Source organism: Microchirus variegatus (genome assembly GCF_963457635.1).
Source record: "Microchirus variegatus genome assembly, chromosome: 9".
Taxonomy (NCBI): Eukaryota; Metazoa; Chordata; class Actinopteri; order Pleuronectiformes; family Soleidae; genus Microchirus; species Microchirus variegatus.
Genome location: NC_139810.1, coordinates 20,720,178 through 20,739,531, shown reverse-complemented (window position 1 = coordinate 20,739,531; position 19,354 = coordinate 20,720,178). Strand labels below are relative to the sequence as shown.

General features: G+C 40.0%; 1 protein-coding gene across 1 annotated transcript; it reads right to left on the bottom strand.

The window, feature by feature from the left end:
• Window positions 1–669: 669 nt before the first annotated feature.
• On the bottom strand, window positions 670–7,444 carry alx3 (ALX homeobox 3; the record flags this gene model as incomplete). Its single annotated transcript, XM_083894642.1, is given in 7 exon segments — window positions 670–1,029; window positions 1,218–1,343; window positions 1,486–1,763; window positions 5,312–5,627; window positions 7,296–7,313; window positions 7,315–7,365; window positions 7,367–7,444. Coding segments are annotated over 7 exon segments (1,227 nt in total).
• Window positions 7,445–19,354: the final 11,910 nt, after the last annotated feature.

Below are 19,354 nucleotides of genomic sequence, written 5' to 3'. Positions count from 1 at the left end.
CAACCTGAATTACTCTTGAAGTGAAGCCAAGTATGGCTGCACATGTATGGCCCCTCTGTGGACATCCTGGATACAAAGAAGCTCACCACACTGCAGAAAACGCTGTGTTTGTGACAACCACAGCCCGCGAAGCATTCTTGCATCATGAACCACATTCCCAGTTGTGATCCAGACTTTGGTTAGTTCTCTTGGTTATCGTTTTCTGAAGGAGTCATGTCCTTGCTACAATGATTCAGACCAGGATTGTTTTTGTTCCCTTCTTCTAACCTCTTTTTCCCTAAAATGACTTTCCTACTGAATAAAACAGATGATTTTGATGGATGACTTTATTGCAGGTCACACTATAAAGCACAACAGACACATAACAAAGATTAATATGATAATTACATTTTTTTTATATGCTTAAATAACTTTTCATCTTTGGTCTCTGCATTGCGATATCTAACTAAAACTGGAAACAAGAATGTTCCCTTTAATATGTTGGGTTTCATGCATAAAGTTCAAGATGCCTTAAAGAAATTCCTCTTTCAGGAACGTCTGAATCAAGAAAATCCAAATATTTTAGTCATATGCTGAAGAGAGTGTGTACATCTGGGAGTGCTCATGGGTCAGAAATGTAATATGCTTTGGCTCAGTCAGTGCATAATCGGGGGGCTGGCACTGTTGTGGTCATGTCGGCCAGGAGAGGATGCTACCTGGCTCTTTGGCTTTCATCCGCAATGCCACAAGGCCCGTTGGTTTGTATTCGGCCTCGGGCCCCTCGATGGAAGGGGACCCCAGGCCTCCAGGGAAGCTGTGGAGTGAGTAGAGGCCATTGATGCCAGGATGGTGAGATGGGTGATGGTGGTGGTGGTGGTGGTGTGGGTGGCTCGGTGATGCGGGCATACCCATGAAGCCCTGCAGGTTGCTGTGGGGATGAGAATATGGACTCATGCAGGACGAGGGGATGGAATCGGCTCCTAGGACACAACCAGCACCTGAACCACCACCTCCTCCTGAGGTCGGCCCTGGCCACAGATTTCCCTGCATCTGGACGAGAATACATTAACGTGAAAAATGATTTATATATTGCAGTGAGCATCGAACAAAATACACGATCGGCAAAGGTCACACTGAACTCGTACCGTTTTGTGCTATACATAGTATCGCAGCAGGATCAGTAATGTAATGTACTCTCACTTCAACCTGCATGTAATGTGAGATAAGCAGTGGGCTACCTGGTATGTATCATGGCGAGGCAGAAGAGAGATATCATACGTTGCAGCAAAATGGTTGCGGACCTCCTGAATTTTCCCATAACGCTCCCGTTTCCTCCACTTGGCCCGACGATTCTGGAACCAAACCTTCAAAAACAAAAAGATATAGTATATAGTAACAGGAAATGTTCAATGCTTGTTTAGACCACAAACTCTGCTAGTTTAATATTTCATATTTTACACTTACCAGAGTAAGTGTAAAATATGAAGTAGTTGCCTAAACACACACCTGAACCCGAGCCTCTGTGAGCTCGGTCCTCAAGGCCAGCTGTTCTCGGGCATACACATCGGGGTAGTGTGTCTTCTGGAAAACTTTCTCCAGCTCCTCCAGCTGAAACGTGCTGAAAGTGGTGCGATTGCGTCGCTTCTTGTTCTTGCCCGACAAGTCGATGGAGTCAGCGATGGAGTCGCCCTGCAAACCAACGACTGGCTCTTTCAGTTTGCCACAACAGTCCGTGCTGATGATCCCAGGATAGCCCATGGATTTTGGACCTCCTTTCTCTCTGACTGAGGCACACAGAGCACACAGAAAGGTTGACGGTTATATATCTATTTCAACATAAATATAAATTCATATAAATGCATTTTTTTTGTGTGAATTCATTGTTACACGTCACAGTTTTGTAGTTTTAGACTACTGTTTGTAATGAAAGTGCTGCCTCTGTGTATTTTTAAATGTTGCATTAATCATCTTCTGATTTAAACTTACATCACTGTCATCTGATTTTATTCATACAAGAAGTTTGCTCCCACAGAAGCAGTGACGAAATAAAATAATACATGTCTTTTGAAGGATCTGAGAGACCGAGTTGGACCTTTGAAAACACCCAATTGTTCATCCCCTTCACAAAGTAACACTGATAACATTCATACCTAAAGCCAACTTGAATGTGTTTTGAAACTCAAATCACAGCATCGAGAGGATCCCCCCACGAACACGAGGATGAGAAACATACATCTGTACAGAATAAGCCAGTGTTTGGAATCAAACATTGCATGTCAAGCAGCTCCCAGACCTGCCAGAAAAATAATTTAAACTCCACTCTTAAAACAGAAGACTTTCACAAAGATATGGTTCTGGCATGCAGTGGTCACGACCATTAAATTGTATTTCTTTACATATTATGACCAAATCAAATTAAATATCACATTCAATGTTTATGAGGTATCAAAAAAATAAATAAAAAAAACATTTATCTCATGCTTGTTTTTTTTATGCGGATGGTTTTTAAATCCCTAACAAAAACTGCAAATAGAAAAAAAAAAAAAAAAAAAAAAGGCTGAGCTGTGAGACTCCTGAGAAAATCAACAAACATCAAACAGCACACACAAAACACTAATTCAGTCAAGCAGTGTTTTAATTGGATTAGCCCAGACAAACCATATTTAGGCAGTGACCTCTCACAGAGTTGGCTTGAATTAAACTCACCACTAGGCAAAGAGCAAAAAAAAAAAAAAAAAAAAACAGGATTTGATTTCATTTGGAAATACAGAGACAAGACGTTTACGGCCACATTCCAAACCCACATCAGTGTACACTCATTATTGGGAAAACTTGCAATAATCATGTCACAACTTTCTCATTAAGAATAAAAACAGCGAGGACGCAGCAGCCCATAATATAAATGACACGTATGTAAATGACAAAGCCAGTCATTGTTTGAATGAATCAAGTATATTCTCAGTGTTAACGTTCGGTTGAGGAAAAATCTGAGAGTCTGAAATGTTTCTTCCTGTTGCACGGAAAGAGCTGCTCCCTCCTGCAGTGTTTGGAAGTTATTGTCCATGTTCATTAAGTTTAACCCTGAGCTCCAAAACAAAATCACTCTCCATCTTTCTGCAGGCACTCACTCACCGCCGTGCACCGCTGAGACACTACTCTGCTATGCTCCTTATTCAATATGGAGCCCAGCAGAGAGCACTTTTCATTGCAACATTAATTTCCTCACGTCCATTAGATCCAACCTCACACCGCAGTTCATGCTGGATATATTCATCAAAATTGCAAAAACCGAAGCCGCAGGACACAGTGCAGCTTTTACTCTATCAAGCACCCACATCTGCTCTGCTTGCCCTCGTCATGGCAGAAATTTAAGCTGTTTCTATTCCAGGCCTCTTCCTTTGTGCATTTGTGCCTTTTTAGTTTGTGCAAAAACTCTGCTGCAGTCTTTCAAACATGTTTAAGCTTGTGTCATCAAAACTGTGGTAAAGTCACTGATTCATAATGTTAGAACATATGAATAATGTGCAGATAATTTAAAAAATAAAACTATCTCAATGTCTTACAGGGACAGATTCCTTTGTGCTGCTGCACAAACTGACTTTAGTGATAGACATTTAAATTTAATGGATTAACAAGGTGCATTTTTATACACGACAAATAGGAGCAAAGTAAAGAAAAGAAAAAGATAGATTGTACCTGTGAATAGATTTGTGTCCGTCATCTATCGCTGTAGCAATGTTGCACAATTAGAGACAACATCATATAAACTAGTAATATTACAATGAATTATTTTCACTTAGAATAATATTACAATCTATAATATAATGTATTATAAAACAAAATGTGAAGAATTGAAAGGCATTCATTTTTAAAGCCTCAGTGTGAAAAAGCACAAATAAGGTGCCTCACTTTTATTTGTCAAAAAAAAAAGTGAGAAAAAAATATTTGAATTTGGCATCATAATAGTGAAGTGATTTTTCTGAATCTTATTTTAAGGGATTGCCTCAATCACTTTAAAATGTGTCATTTTGTATAATTGTAACATTTGAATTGAGAAAATCAACTCTGCGGATCGATTTTAAAATCTTCAACGTGGGAAATGAGTCGAATGTTTTTTTTTTTTCACGTGTTTGTCTGCACCGATGAACTTTCCTTCCACGGCATAGACAAAACAGGAAGACGCCTTTGCTTTTGAAGGTCAACAAGCCCGAACACACACACACACACACACTGTGTCCATCTTGAACAATATGCAGCGACCTAATGAAAACAAATGAAATGATATCTAACAGTTGTCAGTGATTAAGCCGTTGTAAGTCTGATCTGTGTCAAGAGAGGAAAGGAGAGAAACCCCTCTTATTAAGAGTAATACAAATCCACTAAAAAAAAAATCCACCCGAAAAGTTGATATTGTTATCAGAACTAATAGTGAAAGGAGTTGACTTTGGCAGTAACAGTCGTATATTATTCTGGACACAGATATTAAAGAGACCTTATCAGCATATACTCGTGTGCTCTGTTTCTTTGCACAATCCTCAGTTCAACACATACACAGCTGTATGTGTAGTTGTGTATTTGTGTGCTGACAGCCTCTGAGCACACGCCTGCTCTCTCTCAAATTAAAACCCAACCCCAACTCTTGTTGTTTCAGCCTACATCACACACTCTTGCTTATATAAGCTGAACAAAAAGCAACTGAGAGGGTAAAAATGTCTGCAATACACATAAATACTCAACTGAAATTTGGCCTAAAAAAGGTTGACAGCTGACTCGAGGCCTAATGACACACCCAACTTGCTGCCAGTCTGACCTTTAACCTCGCTTACTTTATGTCAAGACTGTCAAGTGATAGAAAACTTGACCTTTTTTTTTTTTTAGCACAACCAGGCTTTCCTGTGCATTTAGTAAATATCACCACTGTGTGATTATGAATTGACATATCATTAATGTAAAGATTTGAAATATGATAAAGCGGATTTTTTTTTTTTAATGTAAATTAAACCAAGCAAAAATATGAAAAGACAAAATCAGTTGTATTCCTGAATTTTATTCGTGAGTTCAGCCAATTATGTAAGTATACTTTTATTTTTTAAGGTAGTAAAATTGAAGTAGCTGCAAAAACTGTCGTCAACACAGGGAATTCTAGTTCAACTAAAATGTTAAATGTTATGATACTACAATTAGAATGAATTACAATATTTTCTTATCAATATAAATGTGTATTCATACAAACAATACAATCAAACCAACCACTTGTGTTTGCTCCAACTTTTCTTTTCTTATAAGACGATTCTTTTCAACATTATAGAAAGAAAAGTGACCTCAAACTTACCTTCTGAGTTGTTTTCGTAGAACGTGGACTTGCCCTTCTGATCGTGGTTTAAACTGTCCAAGAACTTGCTGTGTTTCGACGGCGAGGCGGGCGCGTTCCCCGCGGCGGCGCCGCCGTGCGTAAAGTCCGCCGCGCCATCGCCAAACCTGCCCATGCCGGCGCCGTACAGATCCCCGCGCAGGCTGAGGCGGTGAGGGAGAGGAGGAGGCGGTGGAGGAGGAAGGTGAGAGGGTTTCTGCAGCTCATCGCACGGGAGAAAGGAGCCGGAGCCGCCGTGCTCCAGACCCGGGGAGTTTTCTGGCGTCCTCCTGCTGTTCTGCGAAGAGAAAGGCAAACAACTCTCCGTCTCCATCTTCCTGCTCCAGCAGGCAGGACAGACAACAGACGACTGGGCGCTGATAGAGTGCAGGGTGAGAGAGTGAGAGTTTTTTTCCCCCTTCTTCTTCTTCTCCTGTGTTCATGTCAAGTGGGTGGGATTTAACAGATCAGAAACAAAGACCCGTGAAAGCGGGCTTGGTGTGTGTGTGTGTGTGTGTGTGTGTGTGTGTGTGTGTGTGTGTGTGTGTGTGTGTGTGTGTGTGTGTGTGTGTGTGTGTGTGTGTGTGTCCGGCAGTCTGATATAATCCGCCAAAAATTCAATCACGTGTGGTTTCTGTTCCTCCAATTAACCATTTAATTCCTATTTCATATATTGTTATGGACCTAATCAGCAAATCAAGCAGGACAGGAGAAGCGCGCGCGCGCGCGCAGGCACATACACACACACGGAAAATGACCAAATTAAAGCGCTTTATTTTTAGTTTCGTTTAATTTTGACTTTATTCCACCTGAGAATACTTTGGTGTTTTCTGTAAAAACACTTCTGTATAGTCTCTCTATTTGTTTTTTTTTTGCACGTGCACCAAAGCTTTGGATCGACCACCGATTATTATTTTTCGTCGGTATATAAATATATTTATGGTCATTTCGGTTTATTAGACACGTGTTCGAATGTCGTGATGAAGTTGGCATTATTCTGAAAGAGAAAGTCATTTTTACAAAGCGGGTGGGACTCAGTTGAAGGCCGCGGAGGTCAGAGAACAACTGTGTTATAAATGACACGAATTCAAACGCAAAACAACGCAATTAAATATGCTAATAATAAAAAATCAAAGTGTGATTTTATAAAGATCCTCACTTTATCTAATAGATTTTTCGATTCTTTATTATTATTATTATTTTAACAGATTAAATACAGCTCATAAACTAAATTATTTTTAAATCAAAATGCGACGGCACTTTGTTAAAAACATCCGCTAGAGTTTTTTTTACACATACACACACATATATATATATATATATATATATATATATATATATATATATATATATATATATATATATATATATATTTATATATATATATATATATATATACATTTATTAAAAAATCTAGAGTTGTGATTTCACTTATTTAAAGACATATTAATTTTAAAATGTTATTAGTTTACATAAATAACTATTAGACAAGTGCTAGACATACTTAAAAATGTAGGCCTACATAATATTATTATGGTAATCTGTGGATGAGGTTAATCGCCGGTTGTTACTGTGCGTTTGGTCGATTGTTAGAGCAGCTTCACTTCACTTCGCCGCGTCTTTCTCAGCTCTCGCTGTGATTTCCTGCGGTTAAACGAAATAAAAGTGAATGTCTTTGGAAAGAAAGTATGGAGAGGAGAACCGTGTTTAACGTGATAAAATACAACTTTAAATATTTTTGATCTTATTGCCAGATTAAGAAACAAACAAACAAACAAAGAAAAACCTTAAAGCCACATTTGTTTTGATCTGAATATAAAAAATATATAAAGGTAGAAATATAATGTTTTATCTGTGGCACAATATGTGTTTTTACCAGAGTTTAGAGAATTTTAAAAAAGGCTTTTGATAGTGACATTTTATCTCTAATCTATAGACAAACTTCATCTAAACACAGTGCACTTACCAGGTTCAGACACGGGGCCCACTGGTTTGGGGGACATCTCAGCATCTCTGTGGATACCTGAGGCCACACTGCTGCTCAGCTGATGGACACGTCTGTAAACACAAGGTCCATTTGGGCTGAGAGGCCTCATAAGCCTCATTTGACTCCATGCTGAGCTCTGAAATATCAAAGTCAAGAGTCTACACTATGTTACAGATCCAAGTGCAGGGAGGGAAAAGGCTGTGCTGCAAGAAATACAGAGGTAACATTTCAATGATGGCTCCGGGTATACAAGCTCAAAGGCTTTCCTGAATTGTTGTTTTTATATTAAATGTATTAGTCGTTGAAGTCAATAAACTAAACATTTCATTGTCCCCCTTTATATGGGAATATGCACATAATATTCTCAAACTACATTCTGAGCCTCATAAAAACATAAAGACACGAACACAGACAAAATACTACCGTTCATCTGGACACCGATTATAAAGTCATGGCTGCTTCTGTGCAGAGGAAGAGCCCCTTTAGTTTTAAAGTGATTAGTGACCTCAGATATAAGGCCTAATGGCATTTATGTGCAGCATGACTTAGATTAACATGTCTGCGTCGGTAAAGCTCGGCTACAGCGGCTGCTGTCATGTTCATCACAACCACAGTGCCACCTTTTTACCTTCCCACACTCTAACTGTGTGTATTCATCCCCATAAATGTCAGCTTATAGCTGTTCTTGCCAGCATTTATCAAAAATGTCTGGCTGACCACCATTAAAAACCTCATAATTCTGTTAGAGGAGGGTATGTTTTAAAATGTACACAGAGGGGAGCTGGGGGTGAGGGTGAGGAGGCGGGGGGGGGGATGCGGATACGTCCCTCAAATCTTGTGTCAAGCATGTCCACTGTAGCCTGAGGCAAGCGAGGCAACTCTTGAATTCACAAACTCAGCTGAGTAAATGCATTCCAGAAATGTGGGCAGGAGGAAGAGCGCCTGTGCTATGATCTCGGAGCTGCCGCAGGTAAGAGTGTTTGTATGAATATTGCATCAAGAGAGCATAAGATGCGGGGTATTGATGAACCAGTGTCTCCTACTTGACAGCTGTCTGCTGTTGCTTGCTTAATTATCTTTGGAGGGAGGTGGGGAGGTGAGTGTGGGGGGGGCATTTGTTCATGGTCTAAACCAGGGGTCTGCAACCTTTAGGATGAAAAGAGCCATTTTTGTCGTCTCTCCGCCAAAATAAAATTCATTTGGAGCCGCAAAAAAACACACTAGATGAAGATAATAACACGTATAAAGGTTTTTATACAGACAAACTATATACAATAGTAATAGTCTATATCGTTTATGACATTTAAGAACTACAACATGTTCACTTTATACCCAACCTCTAGACCCCGTAGACCTGGTTCTTCCATTGTTTCATTGTTTGTGGCAAATTAAAGAAATTAAAATGAGCCCACTTTGAAATAAATGAAGCAAATATTTGGATTTGTATGTTGTTCATGCTCAAGAGAACGGTATTAAAACACTTTTATTTGTCGCCTCGATCTCTAAAGCTACAAGGAGCCACTGCAGAGTGGCTGAAGAGCCACATGTGGCTCTAGAGCCGCAGGTTGCAGACCCCTGGTCTAAACTCTCGGGATAAAACACAAATTTAAGTATTTGCCACATCAAGAAAAACAAAGCGTTTGTCCTTTATAGAATAAGCACATGATGTGAAAACAGCATCGTCTCAATGTCCATACCATGACCAGCTCCACTTTTTCTGCTCCCTGCGGTCCTAGACCCTTGTCCTCTCAGTCTGTCCTGGGCATGACCCTGCACAGGAAATCAGTTCAGCCTGTTGGGAGTCCCAGGTCTCCCCCCACCACACACCACCACACACCACCACCACCACCTCCCAGCTCTGGGTACAGACAGCGTGGATAAAGGTGACCCTGCACTCTCACCGTGCACCCTGCGGCCCTGGGGCTTTAAGAGCCACTTCCACCCCTGCCTCCTCTACATCCTCTCTGCCTGGCTGTCAGTCTGTAGAGCTTTGTCACACCATGTTACACCTTACATCCTCTCTCTCTCTCCCTCTCACACACACACACACACACACACGCACAGACACAAATTAGCGTCACATGTGTATGTGTGCAAGCAGGCCCAGCTGCATTATGTACTTTACTTCAACAGTTTATATGATATTTAGTGATGCTAAATACATTACATACTGTATCCGTTCCAGTGTTGTAATATAACAAAGTACAAATACTTCATTGCTGTACTTCAGTACAAAATTCACATATACGTATTTTACTTTGTTGTTTATATTTCTAGCAACTTTTTCTTTTACTCAATACATTTCCTATAACTGTCTTTGTTATTCGTTACTACCAGATAAAATCAGAGGAAGAAGAAGACTTGGTATTATGGTCTGTATTTACGGAGAGCTTTTCTAGTCTACAGTTTTGCCGTACACCCATTCACACACTTCAACACTGGGTTAAGGAAAGGGTACCACTCTACTTACCAATTACTTTTGATAGTAAATGTCATATACTTTAAGACTTTTACTTAAGTAATATTATAAAAAGTGACTTCAACTTCTAGTCACTTCTAGTCTAGTCAGATACTTTTACTCAAGTATTCCTTTTATGTACTTTTTTGTACAAGATATTTTTTGAAGCACTTAAAATAAAAAAAATTCCCCAACAGTAGTTTAATTTGTATATTGTACTTGGCACCAAATTTTTGGACCATTTGACTCTCCCTGTTCTTCTGCTCCGATAGACCAAATATAATAAAAAAAGTGGACATATAGTCTTCCAGTTTGCTCATGGCGGTAAGTAAGTAAGTAAGAATATACTGAACAGCCATCAGGGGGCGACTCTGATGCTTGAATGGAAAGTCTATGGGAAAATGAGTCTACTTCTCACAAGATTGATAACATCAGTCAACATTTTCCTGAGGAGTTACTTCCTCTTATTCACTAGTTTCAGGTCCTCTTCAATAGCACATGATGCCAATTTCATAAATTATGCTCCACATATATCCAATATGTAGCAGGTTTCAGGTTGCTTCAACATGGCAACGGACAAATCGTCAATCTCAAGGCTTTCAGAAAGGGGTGGTTCAGGTTCTTGTGAGCGACATTATGAGCGGTTGCCACTCATCCACCGCTCTCATGAGGCAAAAGTATATTGAACATTGTGTATTTTCTACAAAGGTGGAAAGTAACGAAGTACATTTACCCGCGTTGCTGTAATAGGTTTTTTGCGTAGTATTAATTTTTAAAGTATAACATGTGTGATATTACTTTTACTATGGTTTTGAATATATAAAATATTTGACAGGTGAACGATGGTGACAGGTGAAATGGCGTTACTTAAAGTCCCTGAGTGAGTGAGAAAGTTAAAGCATTTGTGAACGTTGACCCATTTTGACTGATACATAATGTGTTTACATATTTTATATTGTCAGCACTTTAATTTGTAATTAAAAACAAGTAATGTGAGATGTTGTCCTTCAAAAAGGACAAGGGGACAAAAAATAAGTAGCAAAGTAACAAAGAGTACATTTTTAAACAAGCTACTTCTTTAGATCGGTACTGTTACTTGTACTTAAGTCAAATTGTATCAAAATAGTGGTACTTTTACTTCGAGTCGAGTATTTCAGTACTCTTTCCACCTCTGATTTTCTATGCATATCACATTGCACTAGATCACCTCGCTCATAGAAGCACAGTTGGGATCGTGAGGTTCTTGCCGACAAACAGCCTCAGTGGCGAGTAAACAAAGATCTGACCCATTCCAACAGCATGAATATAAAGACGTTATTAAGATCGATCTGCCAGATGAACACCAACACAGATCACAGCCGACTCACATGAAGCAAAACTCTGTGCCTCAAACAAGCTGGCTGCTTTTGTCTGACGATCACCGCCTGAGGTCTTTCCTCTCACGTACAGGGAAGTGATTCAACCTGAGGTTTGCATTAGAATAGGAGAAGGATGGCTAATTCAATTATCCACCATGAATGCACAGCGATGATCCCATATGCAGAGCCAGGGGTTCCTGTCAGAGGCCTCCCTCACATCCTCCAGTCTGTGTCCAGAAGCTGCACGGCCAGCTGAGGACATGATTGGCAGCCGCTGACCCTCGAGGTCGCGCGGCTGGAGCGGTGCATTGTGGGACGCGAGAGCTGGTCGTCTGCAGCGAAAGGGGGTTGAGGTTTGGAAGGGAAGTGGGAAGTGGTGTTGTTGTCCTCTGTCTGACCTCATATGAGGCATTGTGGAGCTCACTGGAGCCCAGAGAGCGTCCGAGGCAAGTCCACATCCACGACGCACACAAGGATGAGCCGCGTATATATCTGTCAGAAACAAAGGGACAAAGACTTACACGGACAACAAAGAAATGTTTGGTGGTATTGTTTTGGTTAAAATTGGATTGTATGTTTTTTTTTTCTCCATCACACAGCCCTGCGAGATCATTGAAAAGCTTTTTCTAATATTCTCACTGCTGGTAGGATCGTGACATATTGAACTACTCAATTAACCCCCCAGTGAACTTCAAACCAAAAGACGGCCATGTTTGACAGTGTAGACAAACCAACAGTGACAAGACCTGCATCTTTTCTTCATCAAAATTTGGAAATAGTTCCTGTCTTCATGGTCATGTCCGTGATATAAAAGATTCACTGCCACAAACCCATGTTGCATGTTCTCTTATTGCAGTTTTGGATCTTGGGAGGCAGGAGCACATTGTTCAAATCTAAGACAGAAGAACAGGCACCGCGTCCTGATGAGGCACCGTTTATATGCTGTGATTAATGGCTCAATTACAAACTAATAACCGAAATCATTTACTAATCCTTTGTAGGTTGATTATAAGCCTTTAATAAGAACAACATTTGATTTGCGAAGTTTGGAGTAAATTCTCCTTGAACTCAAACCTTTTTCTTTTTATCTAATTAATTCAGAAGGGAAACTTCCACCTCGGAGAAAAAGCCAGCGCACATGGTTCTGTTTCTTAACAGATTACTAACAGCTATCAGATTTGCTCGATTATCATAAACCCTGCATTACTGTATAAGGATTGTATAAATATTTGTGTGCTTAACTTACTTTTGCTGCCGGTTTTAAACTAAAAAGAACAAACAAAAAAACTTTAATTATTTCCTTAGAAACATTCATAACAGTTTCAAACTTCATTTGTAAACCGAGGAGCACGACAGCAGTTCATTCCTCGTGTTTATAAGAGCAGATTTTCTACAAACTCACAACCCAGGCATTCAAGATATTACTTTAATGAATTGCAATTTATATAAAAGCATTAGCAAACAATCAGTTTGCACACTTTACGCCTTAAAGACCTTTTACCTCATCAGAAAGTGGTACAATATCACACACTCTCTCACTCACACACACACAACAGAAAACCTACAGTATTTCGGTGAAGAATTAAAACTATTTGAATCTTTTTTTTGTTGCTTTTTTTCAATTTGAAGTTTTACACCAAAGGCAAATGTATATGTAAGAGCATACATGGTGGGGATGCTACGACAGTGCAGTCGATCCACTTCAAACACCTGCCATCCTCTGACCAAAAATATGTATTTATTTATATTTTATTTTTTTATTTTATTTGATATCACTCCTATGCAATCAAAGTAATTTTGTTAAAGCGTGTTGAGAATATCAGTCCGTTAAACATCTGCACGATGATAAGTAGTATATGTATTTTATTATTATTTCAATCATCATTATTCTTATTAATTTATGTACTGAATAACTATTAGAGGGTGCCTTTTTTCCACTTAAGCCCCTGCTTTATGAAATGTCTGCGCGCCACTGGTGTAAGAGGATTATAAATGCGATGTCTGTCGTGATAAATGGCTCTGACATGGATCCTATAATGAAGGACAGTACACACTCACCTCAGAAACCATCTGCTGTATAGGCCTCAATGCGTCGGGCACACGCCAGAGCTAAGACGCGAATAATTGCGAATGTGTTTTAAAGTGCACGAGGAGTCGCTGTGCCTTGACGCATGCGTAATGGAACAAAAAACGAATTATCAACTTTGGCAATTTGTGAACTGTCAGCTCAGTGTAGCTCCAAAATGTATATTTATTGCTCAGATTTAGAGCCATGTCAGTGATTTAGAGCCATGTCAGTGTCACACTCTGCTTTACATACATGTCAAATTATTCCTTTTTTTCTGGTGCCGGTTAAATAAAGTAACATTAAATTAGCAATGGTCAATAAAGACAATTTCCTTTAAGGTGGAAGGACACGTGCAGAGGGTTGTCGATGTGAGGTGGCTGTGGTCGGTCATTACAGGATATTATTACATTTTCTAATTGAATGAGTCAAATGTTAAATGATCTCTGAGATCCCATCGTCTTATGCATTTGAGTTTTTTGAGTTTTTTTGCCCGGACTGAAGATCTTTGGACTTTGAGTCACAGCGCAGGAGTCCCGGTGAGTGGATGTAAAGTGTTCATAAGACGCATATGAAACCATGTGTGTCCATGATCGAGATGGCAGTGAAAAATAATGGACAGTGACACCTGGGCCATTGGAATATTAATGTAGTCAAAATAAAAACAAAAACCTATAGCAAATTGTAGCATAAAGACACATTGCAGTCATTTTGGACAACCTATTGTACAATTAATAATTTATATATTTATTTTTTACGCGTTTGCATTTATAGAAATAATTTTTGGTTTTACAGTTGTTGTTTTTTTTACTGTAAAACCCGAAGTTTGAGGAAAATAGGCCTTTAAGCTGAACTGAGAATGAAAAAAAGAATTTGTACTGAAACGAAGCTGAGATATCCGCAGATATTTATCCTGCGCGTAAAACTCAAACCAAACCTGTTAGTTTGTGACTTAGTAATGACAAGTTTATATTTTTACGAATAAAATCAGAATTAAAAATATTTAATATTTATTTTAATTGTATGTAGCTATATATTTATAGAGTCTATGGTTAGTTTTGCATTACAGTAATATGCGGAAAAAAGCCACTGTCTCTGGACACTTGGAAAACGTGTTTATTTTAATTAAATTAAAAGGGTTTTTACAGATTGCAATTAACAGCAACGTTTAATTATTTATCCGGTTTCACGAAGTATGATTTTCCTGCAATAAAGTGAAATAACTGTATTACTGGCAAATCGATTTCGGTCAAAGTGATGATAGTTTTTTCAGCGTATAATCAGGACATTATATATAATTACAAACTTAAACGAAAAAAAACATCATTATTTTGTTACAAAAACTTAAAGCTCTGGTTTTCTCAAATGACGGTAAGATGGAGAATAAACACATGTTCGTTGCACAATCACAGCATGCGAATATATAACATGAAGAGAAACCCCGTTGTTTAAAATCAAAGCAATCCTCGCGGAAAACGCAGCTCTTTTCTGCACATAATTGTCAGTTGTCATATATTTAGGTCGCAGTCCGTGTGTGTGTGTGTGTGTGTGTGTGTGTGTGTGTGTGTGTGTGTGTGTGTGTGTGTGTGTGTGTGTGTGTGTGTGTGTGTGTGTGTGTGTGTGTGTGTGTGTGTGTGTGTGTGTGTGTGTGTGTGTGTGACAACTGACAGGCAGTATATGATCCCTGGCACTGCCACAGACAAACGCAGACAAACAGACTCACTCAGGTCTGTGATCCTTTTCCAGGACCCGCGGCTTTGGCAGCGCTGCCTCTTTCTCCTGCGCATCAAATGAAAAAAACTCCTGACGCACAGGAGGTTTGTCTCCATCAGCTTTCTCAGACATCTCTATATTCTGGATAAAACACAAGAAAGGGCCAGAAATGGCATGTTTTTCTTCCTTTTCTTCTTTTTCTTCTGTAGAACAAACTTGTAAAAAAAAAAAAAAATTATAATTTTTGCAAGTTCAGCTAAGTTTAGAAGTGTAATCAAATCAATGTTCTCATACTTATCATTTGCTATCAATGCATGGTGTCTGAAGGATTTGTGGCTGTTTTGAATTAGTGTGCACATTAGGGACTGTTGTGTGGCATCTCATATAGTCTCTTTACAGATAGATAGATAGATAGATAGATAGATAGATAGATAGATAGATAGATAGATAGATAGATAGATAGATAGATAGATAGATAGATAGATAGATAGATAGATAGATAGATAGATAGATAGATAGATAGATAGATAGATAGATAGATAGATAGATAGATAGATAGATAGATTAACCTTACAATACAAGCCTACTCAAATATAAGTCTAAAATAGAAATGACTTTTTTTTAAGTTTTTGGCTTATAAACCCGTTTTGCTTTAAAGATGTTTGATGTCATTCTCAGAATGCAAAAACACAGATTATCATGAATGTGCGGATGAAAATAATGATTCTTCAGAGAAGATGTGCCGAATGCCAAACCCCCCTGGTGAAGTGCAGCCCTTTGTTCCTGTCCAATCAGATACAGCTGTACAAGCCAAGCTCCACAGGGAAAGCTAAGGTCATCCTCCCAGCGGATGCTTTGGCCCATCCTGCTACTGGTGCCCTGAGGGCCTGGGCACAGAGCATGACCCCCCAAACAGCCACCCAGACACTGGCTGTAACACCCTCTGCACCCACAGTTCAACTCAATCCATGGTGGGTAGTGTTTTCTTCTCCTCTCTTACTCATCCTCCATTTTCATTGTGTTTTTTTTTTTTTTTACTATTATTGTGCACAATGCAGCAGCACATGTGGCACAGACATGTACATGCATGCATATAAAAAAAAAGCAAACGTTAGCTTTACTGTTCGATTTCTCCAAACTCCATAGTAAAAGTCATGGGGAGTATCTTTTTTTTCCCCATCACCATATGTGCACAGCAATCATCTGAGGAAAAGTCTTCACGTCGCTAAAACTGACCCTGTTATTGAGTTATCAGGAGATCTCGGTGCAGAGATGAGGTCTGTGACTTTGACACATCTTAAAATGTGAGTGTTGCAGCTCTGCTGGGGGAGAACAGACCAGCTTAGCGAATTAGACTAGAGTGGATTTCCACCTAGGAAGGACATGTGAGAATTTTGCCTGTTTAGAAAGAGAAAAAGTAAATGACCTTGGGGGCTGAAGTGGCTGGATAGAAAATAAACTGTTTGGAATTACACTGCACATTGAGGAATAGAAAGCAGCTGCAAAAATCTGAACGTACTCAGTAGATTTCTCGACGATTTTAGAAAAGCTTTCACCAGGCCCGTCACTCTAACCTGTGGTACTGTATTGTTTTGCACGTCTCTGCTTTTTTTTTTCAAATAGATAACCGTGCTGCTGGAGTGTCAGGTTCACGTTAAAAACATGGTTTTCTTAACAAGAAACGAGGCAGCACTGCAGCAGACAAAAGAGCTGACGCACATGGTAAAGTGAGGGTGTGTGACAATCGATCAGAAAACTTTGAGGGGATTTCAGGGTAAGGATAATGAAAGCTGTAGTAGGTGGGGCTAAGGCTTGAGTGCTCCAGTAAACGACACACTGGAGACGCCTGCACCAAGTTTCAGAAAATCTAATTTATAGCCACTTCGCGGCAGCTGGATTTGCACTTCCGACAAGGGGATATCGTTTCCAAACAGCATGGATATGATGACTGATGGATATGCAGACGTTGCTCTACTGATTCTTAAAATGCAAACTTGACTGCAACACATTTTGTGCAAATTTGCATGATACTGATTTTTAAAAAAATACTTTATTTTCTTACTTTTTGGTGGGGTAACAGCACAACTTTATGTATTTACAGTATATGCCATGGCTGCATATTTTGGAACTTAGTAACCAATAAACTTGCCCGGTCAGACAGCTAAGACATTAAATGGTAATACCACTTAGAACTACACTCTGGAGCTACTCCACTGATCATAAATTGAGGAATGACTCCAAGGTCTTTTATGTTCCAGAAAATACACCTTTTCAACCAAGAATCCGCCGAACTTTGCGTCTCTTCCTGTTCTTTCTTTAGGGAGCTGAGCTGTGAGATCACAGATGATGGAATACTGCTCTTTTTGTCCGTGAGAAACAATGCTACGTGTTCCCTTCAAAACAGACTGAATTGTCCTGGGGCGTAGGAAAATCATATTTGACATCTGAAATTCAATGGTGTGTCCCAGTAAGGATTTCAAGCCCTGCCATCGAGAGTAGAGTCAGCTGCAAGCCACAATTCACTGACTTGGCGTTGGGGGTAGTGAGTTTACAACAGCATAGATGGAAAAAGAAACCCCGATCCTTCTCTGGCTGTTATTGTGCACCATCACTCACAATCATGAGCTCCAGCTACAGCACTCTCACTTTATAAACTTCTTATTCAGTGTGCCTGAGATTAGAAAAACGTTCGGTAATCAGATCAGCCTGGATGAAGACTCGACAGCTGACACTGCGAGGCCTCGAATTTCAAATGTTTTTGCAACAACTTTACTTAAATCACTGCCAAGCCCAAAACCAGCAGAGCCACAGTTGTCGTTGATCTGAATCATCATCATCAGCAGATAAATCCTCAATTTCATGGACGCTAATTTCCCGCGACGTGCTCTGTGTCTGACGATTTGTTGGTGTTGGTGTGGAGAGCAAACCAGTGACCACATTATATATGAGTCAAAGCTGAGAGAAGTCCACAGAGAGGCTGAGGCAGTGGAAATGACCACTGTCCCCTTGGTTTACAGACCTGACAGTGAACCCTCAAAAGGCCAGCCACCCCCCAGACAGCTTCCCCTCTGGCCCCTCCAGTCTCCATTATCCAGCCACAGCCTGGGGACCAATCACCCCGACTGCCCTCTCTGTCCCCCCCCCCCCCCCTTTCACTATCTGTCTCCTCGCTCTCACTCTCTCTTCCTCTTCCACTCGTTTTCTCTCTCTCCAGGTTCTCTTTACTCTGTGCTCCCTGTGTCACCAAACTGATTAAAACAAACACTGACCCTGTTTTGGTATCTAATCCAATTGTGCTCCTTTTCTTCTCACCGGCCCTGGAGCACGCAGCGTATTAGGTATCCTGGGAGCCACACGGCCCCCCCTCGGTGACTCATCTTAGATTTCAAACACTCAGGAACCTCACATATGGTGGGCAAAGAGTAAATAGAGTATTAATAAACCCCCCCCCCCCTTTTAGCCCTTGTGTAAACAGCACTCAATGTACAGTTTGATTGTGACTCTTAATGCATATGCAAAAACAAAGTGATGCATGCGAGACTGTGTGCCAGTTGTATTTTTTACGAGAATAAAGTGATGATTATGCAGAAAGTCAGTTGTGCTGGTGAGGGCGCTGTGTGGGGGGTTATTGAGAGAAGACTGCTGTTTATTGTTTTATTAACAGGGGCATGTTGGCCTCACCAGGTCAAAGCTTTACCTTTGGCCCCCGAGAAAAGAGACCATAGAGAGGACGGCAGACATCCCATTGAAGTCTGTGTGTGTCCGCGTGTTTTGACGAAGTGTTGCTATTCATTTTGGTTCTCTTAAGACTTTCACCAAGGTTTTTGTGCAAAAAAAGTCGTGACATTATTTTCACGCAGAAAAGCCAGAAGCAAGTGTTGGAGTTCAGTGCTGCGATAACGCTGATTCACAGTGAGCTTGACAGGGAGCGGACACGTGCACTTCATTATGTTGGCATGTTGTGCAGGGTGTTTCTTCTGTGAGTGAACAACAACAGAGTGACATTTTAATGTTGGTGACTTTAAAGCTTTCAGCCAGCTACTTGTCTTTGATGTGAGGTACTGTAACATTACTGATACCATCTAGTGGTGATGGATGGCTACATCACCTCACAGAGTTATTCATTAATATCCTCTATCTACTGTTTTTTTTTATGTATGGGCAGTGAATACATCAGTTGTTGTTGTTGTTGTTGTTTTTTTAGGGTCAAGGGTCAAGTTCTGGCACTAAACACACTAAACTGATATGACTCTCGACACGTGATTTTTTTTTTGGGGGGGGGGGTAAATATGATGCTTTCTTACAGCTTAAACTTCAGTTTGATAACATGGTAAAAACACTTTTAAACATCCTTATTTCATTGTGTAACACTTACACTACTCTGACTTTATCTGTCACAGTGTTGCCACTTTGACTTCCTCCAGACTTGCATGTGTTCTGTAAA